The following is a 13680-nucleotide window of genomic DNA, read 5'->3' on the forward strand; positions in this document are numbered from 1 at the left end:
CGATATCCATTGTGAATTCAGCTGGACCCCCCACGGCGACTAAAATCCAAAATGCTTACAACTCCTGAAATCTGCTGCTCTTGAGCTTTGTATGGACCCCCAAAAGTGCAGCCTGGAATAAAAATTACAATCGGAGTCTGACTGACTGGATCAAGTAGGACTTCATCATCATCATCATCATCCTCAGTCATTTGACGGTGGTCCTTCTTGACACTGTGGTTCCCAAACCCGCACAAACATCAAATGTGACGACGGGTTTGATGAAAGATTTACAAGGAAGTTCCTTTGGGGGGGCCGGGCCGCTTTTGCTTCTTGAGGTCAAAGGTCAGCCTGTCATCGCCGGTGCCTTTTATTTACCGCTGAGAGGGCCAGGTGGTCTCGCCCGTAGTCTTGGGGGTATTTAGTTATAACAAGGGCTCCTTAGGCGCAGGCCCATGGCTGCCGTCCTCTTGTGACAGTGACAGAGTTGGAGACCTCGAGTGACGTCCTGCAGACAGCAGCCTTGAGGTGACTCTGTGTGCCACAGGTGCTGCTGCAATGCTGGGATCTGCAGTAAAGTAGACGCTGGCTCCAAAACAAGACGACGGGCCACCTGCCCAGAATGCCACCCAGCTCATCTCGTCACAGACCAGACTGGCGGGTAGTGGAGTGCCTGGAGCTCCCCTAATGACACCGGGGTAGAGGAATAAAAAGTCGGTCAGTGCCATCTGCCAGTGCTGACACTGTCATGACATGGCATTTGGCCCAAGGACTGCCCTCTGAGACAAATCTGCTGCCATGTTCTGAGTGGGCACACTCCAGTCTCTGTGCCCAGTTCAGATCCCATAATGTCTGACCTGCGGCAGGTCGTGGAAGGTATTCACTGTGGTGCCACTGGGCATGTGCCCGTTGTTTGCCAGAAGCCCCTCCATGGGCCGACTCGATCCGCACATTCGCTGTCACTAAAGGTGCCAAGGCTTGAGAATTAAAGCGACTCTGTGAAAGATTACCTTTGATCCCCTGAAGAAGGGAACAATCCTGTTAGGAATTATTGATTAGCGGATTTGATTTGATGTGCCCTGGCAAAGCTGCTTTGGGGGCTCCGTCATCTCCTGTCCTTTCTCTGCAGGATTAACAACTGCGTTGGAGAAGACAACCACTGGCTCTTCCTGCAGCTCTGCTTCTACACGCAGGTCCTCAGCCTGCTGACCCTCGCCCTGGACTTCTGTCAGTACTACTACTTTGAGCCGCTAGCGAGAGTCCAAGAGGTAAGACCACTGCGTTGGGTGCCGGGGGTCTGCCTGTGCTGACAGAGCACTCGCTACAAGAACAGCGGAACGTAAACTTCCACCGGGGTCTTTGTGTCCGTTTGCCATTCCTTCCTGTCGCTTGTCAGATGGCACAGGAGTGGCCCTGCCGTCCTGGCTCTTCTGCTTGTCACCTGCTTCTGTCAACTTGTGTGACGCCGAGTGTGTACGTCACGCATGCCCGCTCGTCAGCTGGCCGGTGCCCGAGACACAAAGTGCTTATTGCACGATGAGAGGTGGAGGAAGGTGCCCGACTGGCTGGCAGCTCCGAATGGCCAGGGAAGTGAGTCCTTGGCTAGCTGGAGACCCCCGGACTCCCGAGGTGAAGTTGTTAATTTCTGTTACGTACTGCGACTGGTGTGTCTTCACTGCAGGGGTCTCAGATTGTGGTGGGCCGCAGCTCACTTTTTAAAATCGGTAAACGGGCACACAGATGACCACTTGACTTGGGGGTCTCAAACCCAAGGTGAGCACCGTCCAGATGTTCGGAGGACCAGAGTGGCTCGGTGTCGTTGTGACTGAAGGGTCTTGTTTTTCTTTCCATGAAGCCCCACACGTTGATTTGTTTTTTTCTCGTTTTGATGACGGAAGCGTCTCGCTATCTTGTTTGTGATGCGGCCATTTTGTTTCGAGTTACAGTCGCCGCCATTTTATGTTTCTGCTTGGCCATTTTGTTTACAGTTGCTGCGCTCGTGTCGCTAGTCACATGACGGGTGGGGGGTCATGTGGCATATCAGATAGAAAGATAGGGGAAATTAGGGTTAGGGTTATATGCCATCTATTTAAGATGGTGGCACACTGCCTTCTGTGCCCAAGTTTTGGGATCCTTCTAAACAGACCAGAGAGGATTTTCTCGAGTTTTGTCACCATGTCCTCAGTCTTCCCATTCGGACTGTCGACTGCTTTTTGGCTGCTGTCTCGTCCCGCCCTTGGGGTGCCTGCTGTCTTTGTTGGCACTGACTGCCGAGTTTTGTTCTGGTTGGCGCGTGTTTGTGCCATCGCTGAATCTGTTGTTCCTGTTTAAATATCTTGGCGTCTTCCTGTCACCCCGCTTTTGAATTTCATTGGAGTCCCGAACTTCTTGACTTGACTGTCAGAAAGCATTTGATAAGGCGCCACACGAGAGGGTGGGCATCAGACTTAAAGAAGTGGCAGCTCAGGGTGTGCTGTGTAGACGGGTGCAGAATTGGCTCAGACACAGGAAGCGGAGGGTGATGCTGTGAGGGGCGACGTTAAGAGGGGTGACCAGCAGGGGGCAGTGCGGGGGCTGCTGCTGTTTTTAATATCTACAGATGATTTAGATGGGAATATAAGGAACAGGCTGGTGAAGTTTACAGACGATGCCAAGGCGGGTGGACTGGCATTAAATCATCGCAGAGGTGACTTGGACAGCAGATGGGCGGGCGGGCGACTGCGCAGATTAGTGGCCGATGACTCTGAAGGTTTACACGCTGGGCCTGAGTACTCGGTGGCGGGTCACGAGGAGGACTCTTGTGGGCTGCGTGTGGCGTGACGTCACGAGTCCTGACCGTGGATTTTTTTTTTTGCCGGCTCTTTCACTGCGGGGTCTTTTCTATTTTGGCTTTTCTTTTTTTTTTTTCGACTCCATCGTAGTGACCTTAGGTGACGTTGTTCTCCCAATCCTTGCCCCAGATATGGGGTCTTCCTTTGGACCTCATTATTGTTAAAGCCTTGATGGGCTCGTAAAGAGCGGGTCAGAACAATTAGCAGGACCGATTAAGAGGGCAGCCCACCGGGTGCCAGTTTGACCCCCTGCTTCACAAACTTGAGGTTGGTGACTTCTGACCTGAAACTGCTGATGGCTTTAGGAAGTGGCTTGTGAGTGAGGACACGGGCCCCCGTGGAGCTGATGAGAGACCAGGTGAGGTGACATTGCGGAGGGCACAATTGGCCTTTGGCTTTTCATTTTTTTTCCTCTCCCAGTTGTTGTCCTCGCGTTGCGTCGTCTCAAAGTACAACAAAGAGGAGCAGCTGAGGGGTGAGATGAACCCGCGCTTCGTCAGCCTTGCAGTTCTTCACTTGTGTGTGTGCCCTTCAAGGCTTTGATGAAACTCGGGCGGGTGTGCGCGGGCAGCTTTGATCGTTTGCTGTGTGGCGGACAGTCGAGGAAGCAGGCGGGTCACCGATGATCGGCTCTTCTGCCCAGATAGTCACTCGCCTCTCTACTCACACGGGGTGCCGTTGTTTTGATGGTCAGCTGTCACGGTGGGCACATTCCTCTTGCCATCCACAAATTACCCGGTGTGTGGCGCTTGAGTGCGCCCGGCCCGCGACCCCTCGTCACCGACTCGTTGACCTTTCTCTGCTTTGACTGTCATTGAGGGCAGGTGACACTCTGCTGCGAGCACACGGGTGAAGGCAGGACAGCAGTGACCTACCTTGTGGCTGGGTGGCGGCTGTAATCCTCGTGTAGTTCTGCTTGGGCACCACTGAGAGTGCCATGAAGTGCAGGCCATAGCCCAGTGGGTCAGCGTTGGCTTTTGTCATTTACGGACACATTTGCTGCGTTACGGTGATAACTTCAGGTAGCAAATCCTGCGAGAATGAAGCTCCTTAATAGAGTGGACCACATAAAGGGTGCCAGTCGTAATGCCGCCACCTCCCTACAAGGAGACCAGTTGTCGTCACATAGTGCAGAGCGCTTAGGCTGGTGACACTTTAGACGATTTCGAAGTGCGCAGTCAGGAAAGGGTTTCCAAAGTACCGTAAGCTCGCTGCGTTCTCACTGGCTTTTGGAGTGCTGTCGGGTGGCACTGGTGCCCATATTTAGGTATTCCTGGCATGTTTTGATTCTGTTGTGCTTCATCAGAGCGCCAGACACGGGACAGACGAGCCCTCGCTGCCGTTTGTGCTGCTCGTCTTTCCTCCCCGCCATCGTCCTGTGGGCCGAGCGCTCATTGGCCGCTGCCAGTCGAGGGGTGTTGCGGCTGGTGGTCACTCGCTAAGATTACGTGAATGACGCTGACGGTTGAAAATGGTGGGGAGGGTCTCGTAGTGCGATGGGGGCTCAGGCCGTTCCCTGTGAGTGTCACGTGTGTCACATGTCTGTCCCGCCAAGGCTTTAGTATTTTTATAAAGTTGGGAGTGCCAATCAGAAGTGTAAGAGGGGCTGCAGCCCTGACCTGTGGGCACATGGGAGGCCTTTGGCGGGGGTCCCTGAGGAGCAGATGGGTGTGTGTGGAAATCCTAGTCCTACCCACAATCCTGCTGTACAGGAAGTTTCTTGCGTGGGTGTTGTGTTTCCACGTTCGTTTTCTTTTCCGTGATTTGCTCCCACTCTTTATTTTTTTAATGTGGTGGGCTGATCCCACCGTGAGGCCCCTGCAGTGCTCGTGCCATTGAGTCTCCAGATCTCACCGTGCCAGCGGTGTTTTTGGGCGTTTCGCTGACGCGATGCCCTCTCGTTCTTCTTTTCTCTCGGCAGGAGCTCTTTGTCTTCAAACACGAGTTGGCCTTCCTGAGGATCTCCACCTTCATGGGTATCATCATGTTTGGAGGCATGAGTGGGCTTTTCTACACCCAGCTAGCGGGGGTGCTCTCGGTAAGTAGAAAGATGTTGGTACTCTGGGGCGTTTGGGGGGCACACAAATGCAGGTGACGTTTAAGACGGTTTGTTGAATTGGAACCTCCTTAAGAGTGGGCCACTGCAGCGGTCTTGGGACTCGGGCAGGTCCAGCGATGTGTGGTCACCTGCCCTTCAGGACTCTCGTCCCCATGTAGGCCTCCTTGGGTGCCAGGTGGGCCGAGCTGGACTGGCAGCAGTGATGAAGGCGTGGTGCCGCAGATGGTAGAGATGGGGGTATTACTAATGCCATGCCACAGTCGGTTTGGGTCGGCAGGTGTCACACCAGTTTGTGTGCTTGGTGGGCCAGGTGGACACTCCTGTCACTCTCCATTCTGCCCATTTATGCACATTGCTGTCATCTTGTTTATTTCACTTCCAGGAGAACAAGCTGGCGCAATCACACTGGCGCATCGCTGTCTACTTGTGTATCCGCCCTGGGTGGGCAGCTTGGACCCAGGAGCACCCCAGAGGTGTGACCACCTGAGCCAACTGCATTGTGTCCTCCTGCGGTGGCCCTGTCACTCTGTGTCACTCTCATATAACCCTGTGCCTTCAGGATGAAGAAGCGAGCGTGCCATGTGGCCATCTGAAGGGCATTTCCCATAGAGTCTGTCTAGGATATAGCGCCTTTCACGCGTGCCCGTCCTGTGGTGCCCTTCGCAGCCTCCTCTCTGTTATATAGCGCCTTTCACGTGTGCCCGTCATGTGGTGCCCTTCGCAGCCTCCTCTCCGTTATATAGCGCCTTTCACGTGTGCCCGTCATGTGGTGCCCTTCGCAGCCTCCTCTCCGTTATATAGCGCCTTTCACGCGTGCCCGTCCTGTGGTGCCCTTCGCAGCCTCCTCTCTGTTATATAGCGCCTTTACTCATTACACAGCAGCGGTGTCTCTCTGTCTGTCTGGCCCACTCCGCGCCCAGACTGGTGCCTCGGCCGATAATCCGTGTCACTGGGCGCCCGATGTCGGTTTGTTTGCAATCTGCCGTCTCTACTGACACCGCTGTCTCCGCTGGCTTTGTGGGTGATGAGATAATCGCTCGGCTGTGTGAACGGCGTGAAGAGGAGGATTAGCGCTGACCCAGTTGAGATAATTACCTCCAGAGAATCAGCGATACTCTAATCGTATTTGCCATCTAACATGTCTGATCTTCCAGCCGTATGCCAGCAGCTTTGCTCGGACTAATCTGGGGCCCGATGTCTTGTTTGAGATGAGGATGTGCCGCCTCGCTTTATCCAGATGTTCCCAAGATGAGGAGCCGAGCTCAGCTTCGTTAGCCGCTTCCTCCATGGGCTTGTCGTGGGCACCGCGGTGAGCAGCACGCCATCCCTGGGTATGCCCTGAGCGCCCGTTGTATGAAGCGGCACATTCACTCGCTGCAGGCGTTCTCTCCGTCTCGTTGAGCAGCTCGTCTCATTCACCGGAATACAACTGAAAACAAAATGGTGACGCTGCTGGTCTAGAAATGGTGACAAGCAGCACCAGATGGCAATGGGGGAGGGCAGAGGCACAATTACTGATTTGGGGGTACATAACCCATCGAGGCCCACTCAGCCTTCTGTAACGTATTGGCTGGCATCCACGGCGCCCACATCATGATTCAGTAGCTGCCATTCCAGGGCCTCTGGCAGAAGGGGCCACCTCGTGTCGTGTGCTCCACGGTGGTCTCGGTCTTGTCGTGTGCCCGGCTCAGTCCTGCAGTGCCACTGAGCAGACTAAACACGCGCTTGGTGCTGCTTCTCCAGGTGACTGTGAGGGAACATCAGGTTTAGGGTACAAGGACATCCATGTGACCAGCATGGGGCCCACCGGCCCTGATCTGCCCTGATGCCCCCGGCGAGTTACAGGTGACTGTGTCACTATTGACAGGACATCTTGGGTGCCCCTCGTACTGTGTGTGTGTGTGTCATGTGTCCCCTGTGCAGTGACAACCTTTAAGAAAGGGGGAGTGGACCCTCCACAAACGAGTGACAAACGGGCTGAATGGTCACCGCTCGTCTGTCACACGCCCAGTCTGTCCGTCTCTGCCTTTGTCCCTCTCCATACAAAGCGCTTGTGGATCAAGGGGTGTGAGTGCCAAGGGCTCAGGACGGTGGCACTGAAGACAGAGTGAGACTGGCCAGCCATTGACTTTTATGGAATCCTGGCACCTAAGCAGGGCATCTTTGCTGAAGGCCGTGCCGCGGGTGGCGCCCGTCTGATATGTCCAGAGGTGTAACATGAGCTGCCAGTCTTACAAGACAAAGTCCCCCTGGTGGTCTCACCCTAAAACCGGCGTGACGAGGCTTCAGGAGGTGACCGCGAGGCGCCTCTTGCTCTCGTGCGCCTGGCGAAGGCCAGCTCTGTGTCAGTCTGTCCTGCCTCTGCCATCGTGTGACCCCTCCACATCATCCCTTGTGGCCCCCGGTGTTCCAATGCTGTGCTCTGCCATCCGGGCGCTCCTATGACGTACTCGTATGGCGCCTTGGGCACCCGCTGGATTAGAGCCACCTTGACACCGTAATGCCCACTCGTGATACGTGACCAGCCGTTCACGGGCATGGGTGGTGTCTGCTTCAGGCCCTGGCCCTCCTGGCACGACTTTTTTTTTTGCTCAGTAGTATATCCACGTGCCCAGCATATCGGTTTGTTGTCGTCGTCGTTTTTCAGAAATGTCACATCGATGGCCGATCGCACAGTCCCCAGTCTGTCAGCTTCGCTTCTCAAGTGCAGGGCATCCAATTAGCCAGGTGTTGGCGTCTTGAACAGAATCGATACGATTGGTGGTCTTTAATGCACTGAAGGACGACCGCTGCAGGGGGGCTCACTCTACAACAGGCGGCCTACTGACAAAGGAGTCGTGTCTGGGATGGGGGACAGAAATACGGCACTGCCTGGCACACACGTGACACCCAGGGGGTGACGGGGGGTTTAGGGTCCAAGGAAGGCAGACTGCCTCCCGGGTGTCACCACGTGGTGCCAGCATGTGCCTCGTCTTGTGCTGCTGCTCCTCTGACGTATTTCTGTCTTTGTGTTGGAACAGGACACCACGACGATCGAGAAAATGTCTCACTACTTCGATGACACGTGAGTAGCGCTCTCTAGTGGCCTTCACTTTTAATCACAGGGGACATTCTGCATGACGAGTGACATCCAAGCTGGCTTTGGAGTTGGCAGCGAGTGACACATCAGCTGCCGTGAGCAGGGGCCGACTGCGTTCACAGTACCAGGCTAAAGTGACACCAGTCTGAGTTTGATGCCATCCTGGTCGACCTTTCAGGGCAGAGTCCCCTTCCTTCATTTGCGGTCTGTGACCATGTGACATGACTGCACACTTGGGGACCATTGTGACCACCACACCTTCCAGGTCCCCTCACGTCTCGTGTGGCAGTGCCAGACAGAGCAGCGCAGACCGTGCCAACCGGGCGTCATCCTGACGGCGTGCAGCTGGCACCCAGTTTGCCATCCTCCAAAGCACAGCTACTGGCGCCTCCATTTTGTTGGTTTTACTGCCACGAGTCGCCTTTTTGTTGTCGGTGACACAGACCAGTTTCGGAGGGAGGCCCGGGCCGTTCACATCACGGCGGGTACAGCGGGTCACTTGTACGTCTGAATGTGAGCCGTCGAGGTCCGTCAGGGGAACGCCACATTTGTTGTTCTTGGGCTGCCTGGCGTTGCTCAGTCCTAAGCCTCCTGAGTGGCGTCTCTCATTGTCATGCCCAGGAGGTCGGCAGTGGCTGCAGCAGTGCCATGTGTTGGCATGGGCTTAGTTTTAATTTGCTGCTTTGTTACGACTCGGACCCCTTTAGATTTAAATGGCTGCATTTTCCGGGTGAAGACTGAGGTGCCAATGACGACGGAGCCAGCTGCTCTCCAGCTAACGTGTGGGCACCGTGAAGCGTCTGTGTCAGTACGACGCAACGCAATAAACGAGAGGCACGGGAAGGACCAGCAACCATATGGACAGAAGTGCCATGTGATAAACGCCAGGCGGCTCTGGGCGGAGGCCTTTGCCCGCCGCTCCGTTTGTATCTTTGCTAGTAGTGTGACGTTAGCGATGGTCCCACTGCAGTCGCTGAAATGCCTGACTTGTGCCCGTGGGGCACTGCCAGCAGAGCAGTGGCTGGGGCTTGGGAAGTTTCTTTTGCCTGTCAGGGTGTTAATTGGTGTAAATTGCTCTTGACGGCTCTGCCCCCAATCGAGCAGCGGTGGGCACAGAAGCCCGTCATGCTTTATTGTCCCTCTTTTGTTGGCCCGTCTTGTCTCACTAGCGCTGTCTTTTTGCAGATCGAAGCCCAGAAAGCCTTGGCAGCAGACGCTCGCTGAAGTTTTTGGCACTCGCTGGAAGGTCCTGTGGTTTGTGCCATTCAGGAAGAGGCAACCGCTGCGAGTCTCCCACCATTTTGCCAGTCACGTGTAGACAGATGGGATCAGCGCACTCACCAGAAGGGACGCCACGCGGGACACTTGATGTGAAGATGGCTTTGTCACCCAACGGCCTTCACTTGGGGGTTTTTTGTTTTGTTTATTCCTCCCACCACAGGACGTTTTGTGGCTCTCATTGAAATGTAAAACCACAACGGGGGTCCGAGTGCCAGTCTGCTGTCGGGATGCGTCATGACGCGCCACCTTCACTTTCTCCGTGTCTGCTGCCTAAATGGCGCCGAGAGGATTCCAGGTGGCCCTTCCCAACTATTGATCGACGAAAACCCCTTTCGCTGTGAATATTGATTTTGGTACGGACAGCTTAGGCTGTGTGTGTGTGTGTGTGTGCGCGCGCGGGTGTCACTCGGTGTCACTGTGTGTGTGTCACTGTGTGCGCCACTGTGTGTGTGTGTGTGTGCGCGTGCGCGTTGCCCAGGAGACGGCGTCCTCGTCCTCCCGCGCTCATCGCATTCATTTCAGTGGTGCGGCCGGGCGGGCCTCGTTGTCACCATTTCCACAATTGAGAGTGACAGTCGTGCCGGTTAGCGATGACCTTTGGCGGGCGTATGGGGGCCGAGTGTCGCACGCTGCATGGAGAATGAAGTCTTTGTGCCAAGCCTGCGTGCGCGCCAGAGGCTGTGCTTTTGAATCTTCCTAAATTCCCTTCCTTTCAGGTTCCGCAGTGACAGGTGGCAGCTGGCACTTGGCACCAGTTGACCTTTCACTCCGTTAGGAGCCGATAGGGCGGGCGAGTCGTGGTTTGTCCGTCCGTCCGTCGGTCGCGTCATTCAGGTTTGGCTTGTAAATAGTTGAATATTCCCGTAGAAGTGGCAGCAGCAGCCGCTCGTCCGACGTCCCATTCATTCCCTGCCTTCACGCCGGCTGGCCTTGCGTCTTCATGTCACCCTGCACGTCGAGGGCGTCACTTCGCTCCAGCGAGGGTCCCGGTTCTGACAAAGCAGAAATCCCAAGGTGAACTCGGCCCGCCGACGTGACGTCTGTTTGACACTTTGTGTCCCAGTGAGTGACCCCCTCGGCCACGTGGTACACTCCGGAGGGGCTCGATGGGCATCTTCTGGTTCGGTTAACGCTGGGCAGAGCGGGCTGGTTGGCATTTCCTCGATTTTCCTGGTGTCTGCTATTAAAAGCTTCTTATAAACCAGAACCATTGGATGCCCGTGTTACATGTAAGTGTGGCGTTCGGAGGGGCTATCGAGTGAGGACCCCTGCAGCCTCCCTGTGTCCCTGATTAGGCGGGCGCCCTGGCGGGTGTGGGTGATTTGTTTGTTTGTTTGTTTGTCTCTGATTGTAGTTAACGAGACTGGAAGTGAGGAAGACCCCGCTGGTCACGGACAGGGGGATTGCTCCATCCGTAGTGTCGGTTCGTTTGCTCGCCATTGGCACTCGGGTGGGCGGCCAGGAGGAGGCCGAGACCCCCGTCGAGTTTATCGCCTGCCTTGTGGTCTCGTGACAGTAAATAAGGGGGAGGGGTCCTGGGATTCAAGGAGAGTCGACGCCGCGCCGGGGTCTCCTGTTCTTTGTATGTTGAGCCGCCCTCCCTGTTTTTCTGGTCATTTCTTTGTCCCTTTGTGTCCCTAGAATGACACGACGTCCCCCCGTTGTACACCTCTCTCTGCTCTTGGAGGGTCCCGACGCTCAGCCGTGTTGTGCCCCCCCCCCAGGCTTCCGCTTCCTGCGATTGGCTTTGGGACGTCTGCACAGTGAAGTAGGCACCGCTTCACGGTCCATTCGGGGGTCTTGGAGGGCACCTTGGAAAGTTCTAGAAACAGAGGGCCAGACGCTGGCATTGGCATGACCTGGCAGACGCTGCTCAGACTTCCTGAAGGGTCATCCAATTTGGGTCACCAGTCTTGTAGCCCCTTTACATTCCACACTTGAAGTGGGTCTGGGGGTCTTACCCAGGACTTCAAGCCACCCTGCATGCCCCACACACCAGACGCTGCGTAGCACCAACGTTGAGCTTGGTGAAGCCCGCTTGCTCATAAAGCCCCTCAAAGTCAGTTGTGTGGCACTCGCTGCATGGCTGGCGCCACCCTCAGGCTCTGCAGATAGATGCCAGTCTTCTAGTGAGACGTCGGCGTCCTATTTCAGCTGACTGAGGTGCGCCTGCGTTGTCTTCTCGTGGAGGGTCCGCAGCTTCCGTTTGTTCGTCCCACCCTGTAATCCTTTGTAAGGTGAACTCGGGTGGTCTGTGCTGGTCCTGTCAAGCTGGTGGCACACCTCGCAACCCCCTCACCCATAGCCTTCTCGGGAAAAGAGCCGGAGGTCCGGAGTGGAGAAGAAAAATCCGGAATCGGGTCGAAGTCGTCCACAGGTACGGCAGGCAGCAAAGCATGAAATGAAGAGTTAACAGGGTGGCGCGGGGTCCTCCATGACGTCTGTGGGTGTGACTGGGTTGGCGACTTTGGCTTTTTATGGACAGAGGCTGGAAGTTTGGGGTTTTTATTCTTTTAAATAAATGCTTTATAATCAGCTGGGGGCTCCTCTCTCTCTCTCTCTCTCTGTCTTCACTTGAGCCACGTGACCCCCGTGGCTCTGTGCCAGGCGTGTGACATTTCCGAAGTGGATTTGCTGAATTTCTTTGGAATGTGCGACCTGCCTGGACGTTTTAGTTTTCTGGTCACTTAAACCCTGAGTGCCACTCAAGCAGCTGCCACCTTTTGTCATTTTGTGCCATCTGCCCATCTCTGCCCCCCTCGCTGTCTTTATGAAGGCCACAAATGGCACAAAGATTGAATGAAGAACTTGAAACTGTGGAAGAAAGAAGAAGATTTGCCTCATTTAAATCTCACACGGCTGACTTTATAAAAACAGAAAAGGGCGAGCGAATCAAACGAGGAGACGGATGGGCGAGAGTGGCCTGGGGTGGCAGAGTAGAGACCTCCAGGGGGCGCCTGTGAGGACGGGTCATGTGAAAGTGTAACGGCTGAACGAGACCCCCAGTGGCCCCCATCAGCTACAAGATTCGCCTCCCGTTTGCTCGACTGGCTCCTGGCATGCAGGGGGCAGAGCTCAGGTGTGAGCAAGGACCACCGGCAGTGGGCATTCAGGGCTGACAGAACACGACACAAACGTGCCAGGCTGCCACGGGGTGTGGCCGGGTGCTGCGGCCTCTTCAATGAGTTTGCTTTGACCTCGGCCTTTACGGTTGGCACATCAGGTGTGGCAAAGGAGCTTTGATTTGGTGGCAATGCCTGCAGCGCCCGGTGACTTTGTGAATTGAACTACAGTGGCAGTGTGGGGTACCTGGAAAGGTGGCTTTTGATACAAAGCCCGCTGATGGGCAGCATTGAGGGCGCAGCACCACCAAACCAGGTGAGTCTCCAAAATGAATACGGACCCCCATTTCACCTGCTGCTCAAAGGAAAAGCCCTTGGAATGGCAGAAGACCACCCAGCCTCAAAAGGTCCAGGGAGAACGTTGGAGGGTCCCAGTCGGCTCCTGTTCTCTTACGCCATCATGCTGAGACCCTCTTAGCCCCCACTATGAAATGGCCACCCGCTGCTGGCCAAATGGGTGCCCTAAGCAGAAGCCCCCTCCCCCGAATATTACGGAAGGAAAAATAAAAGAATAAAAAAAACGCCGACTATGGGGGGCAAACTAGAACTTTATTCAAATCAAAGTAAACTCCTGGGGGCGCGCGCCCGTCATCACGTGTGCTTAGCCCACTCTGCGATATAAACGTTTAGATTTTAGTTTATTTGTATATTATTAATTTACTATTTTAATGTATAAAAACGATTTTTTTGAGCAGCTGGGATGGTGCCCCCTGGGAGTTGGTGCCCCCTGGGAGTTGGTGCCCTACGCAGGCCGCGTACTCTGGGTATAGGGAGCGGGTTTGGGGGTCGGCCTTCTCGGTGGTCTCTCGTGGCCTCCGGTTTTGTTTCTCTGGCCTGTTCCTTCAGCCCCTCCTTGGTTTTCTCTGTTTGCCCCCTTCTCACCCCTAAAGATGCCCTCCATCCATGGCCCCCTGCTCCTTTGGTCTTTCGGTGGTCTTGTGATTTTGCTCCACTGGCCTCTCCTCTCATCGTTTTTGCCGTTTCTTGTGGACCCCTTTCTGCTCCTTTGGTTTACGTGGCACTGCCCGCTTTTGTTTCTGTCATATCCCCAAAGTGCCACTTCTCTGGGACCTTTCAAGGCTTCCCGTTGCCCCTCGCCAGTGTGACCCGCTCTGCCATGGCACTGGAGCAGTGGGGTGGCTGCCTGCCTCTGGATGGACGTCCCCGAGCTTCTGTTTGGGGTCAGTTTCAGAATCTCATTTGCTTGGACGTGTCCAGCTGCCATGCCAATGGAGCCCCCTCGCCAGTGCCAGTTTGGTCATTTGGGGCCATCCCACCCGTCGCCCCCTCGAGTTCCTTTCTGTGCCGCCGTACATTGGTTCTGACTCT

General features: G+C 55.2%; 1 protein-coding gene across 1 annotated transcript in view; it reads left to right on the plus strand.

Moving 5' to 3' along the window:
- The window catches only part of zdhhc21 (zinc finger DHHC-type palmitoyltransferase 21), a 29290-nt gene extending 17526 nt beyond the window's left edge, over positions 1–11764 (plus strand). Inside the window, exons 6-9 of the mRNA XM_039759840.1 lie at positions 1109–1247; positions 4732–4848; positions 7890–7933; positions 9134–11764. Of these exons, the coding sequence (XP_039615774.1) occupies positions 1109–1247; positions 4732–4848; positions 7890–7933; positions 9134–9266 (433 nt within the window). The 3' untranslated portion in view covers positions 9267–11764. The remainder of the gene's footprint in view (positions 1–1108; positions 1248–4731; positions 4849–7889; positions 7934–9133) is intronic.
- Positions 11765–13680: the final 1916 nt, after the last annotated feature.

Source organism: Polypterus senegalus, chromosome 7, assembly GCF_016835505.1.
Source record: "Polypterus senegalus isolate Bchr_013 chromosome 7, ASM1683550v1, whole genome shotgun sequence".
Taxonomy (NCBI): Eukaryota; Metazoa; Chordata; class Cladistia; order Polypteriformes; family Polypteridae; genus Polypterus; species Polypterus senegalus.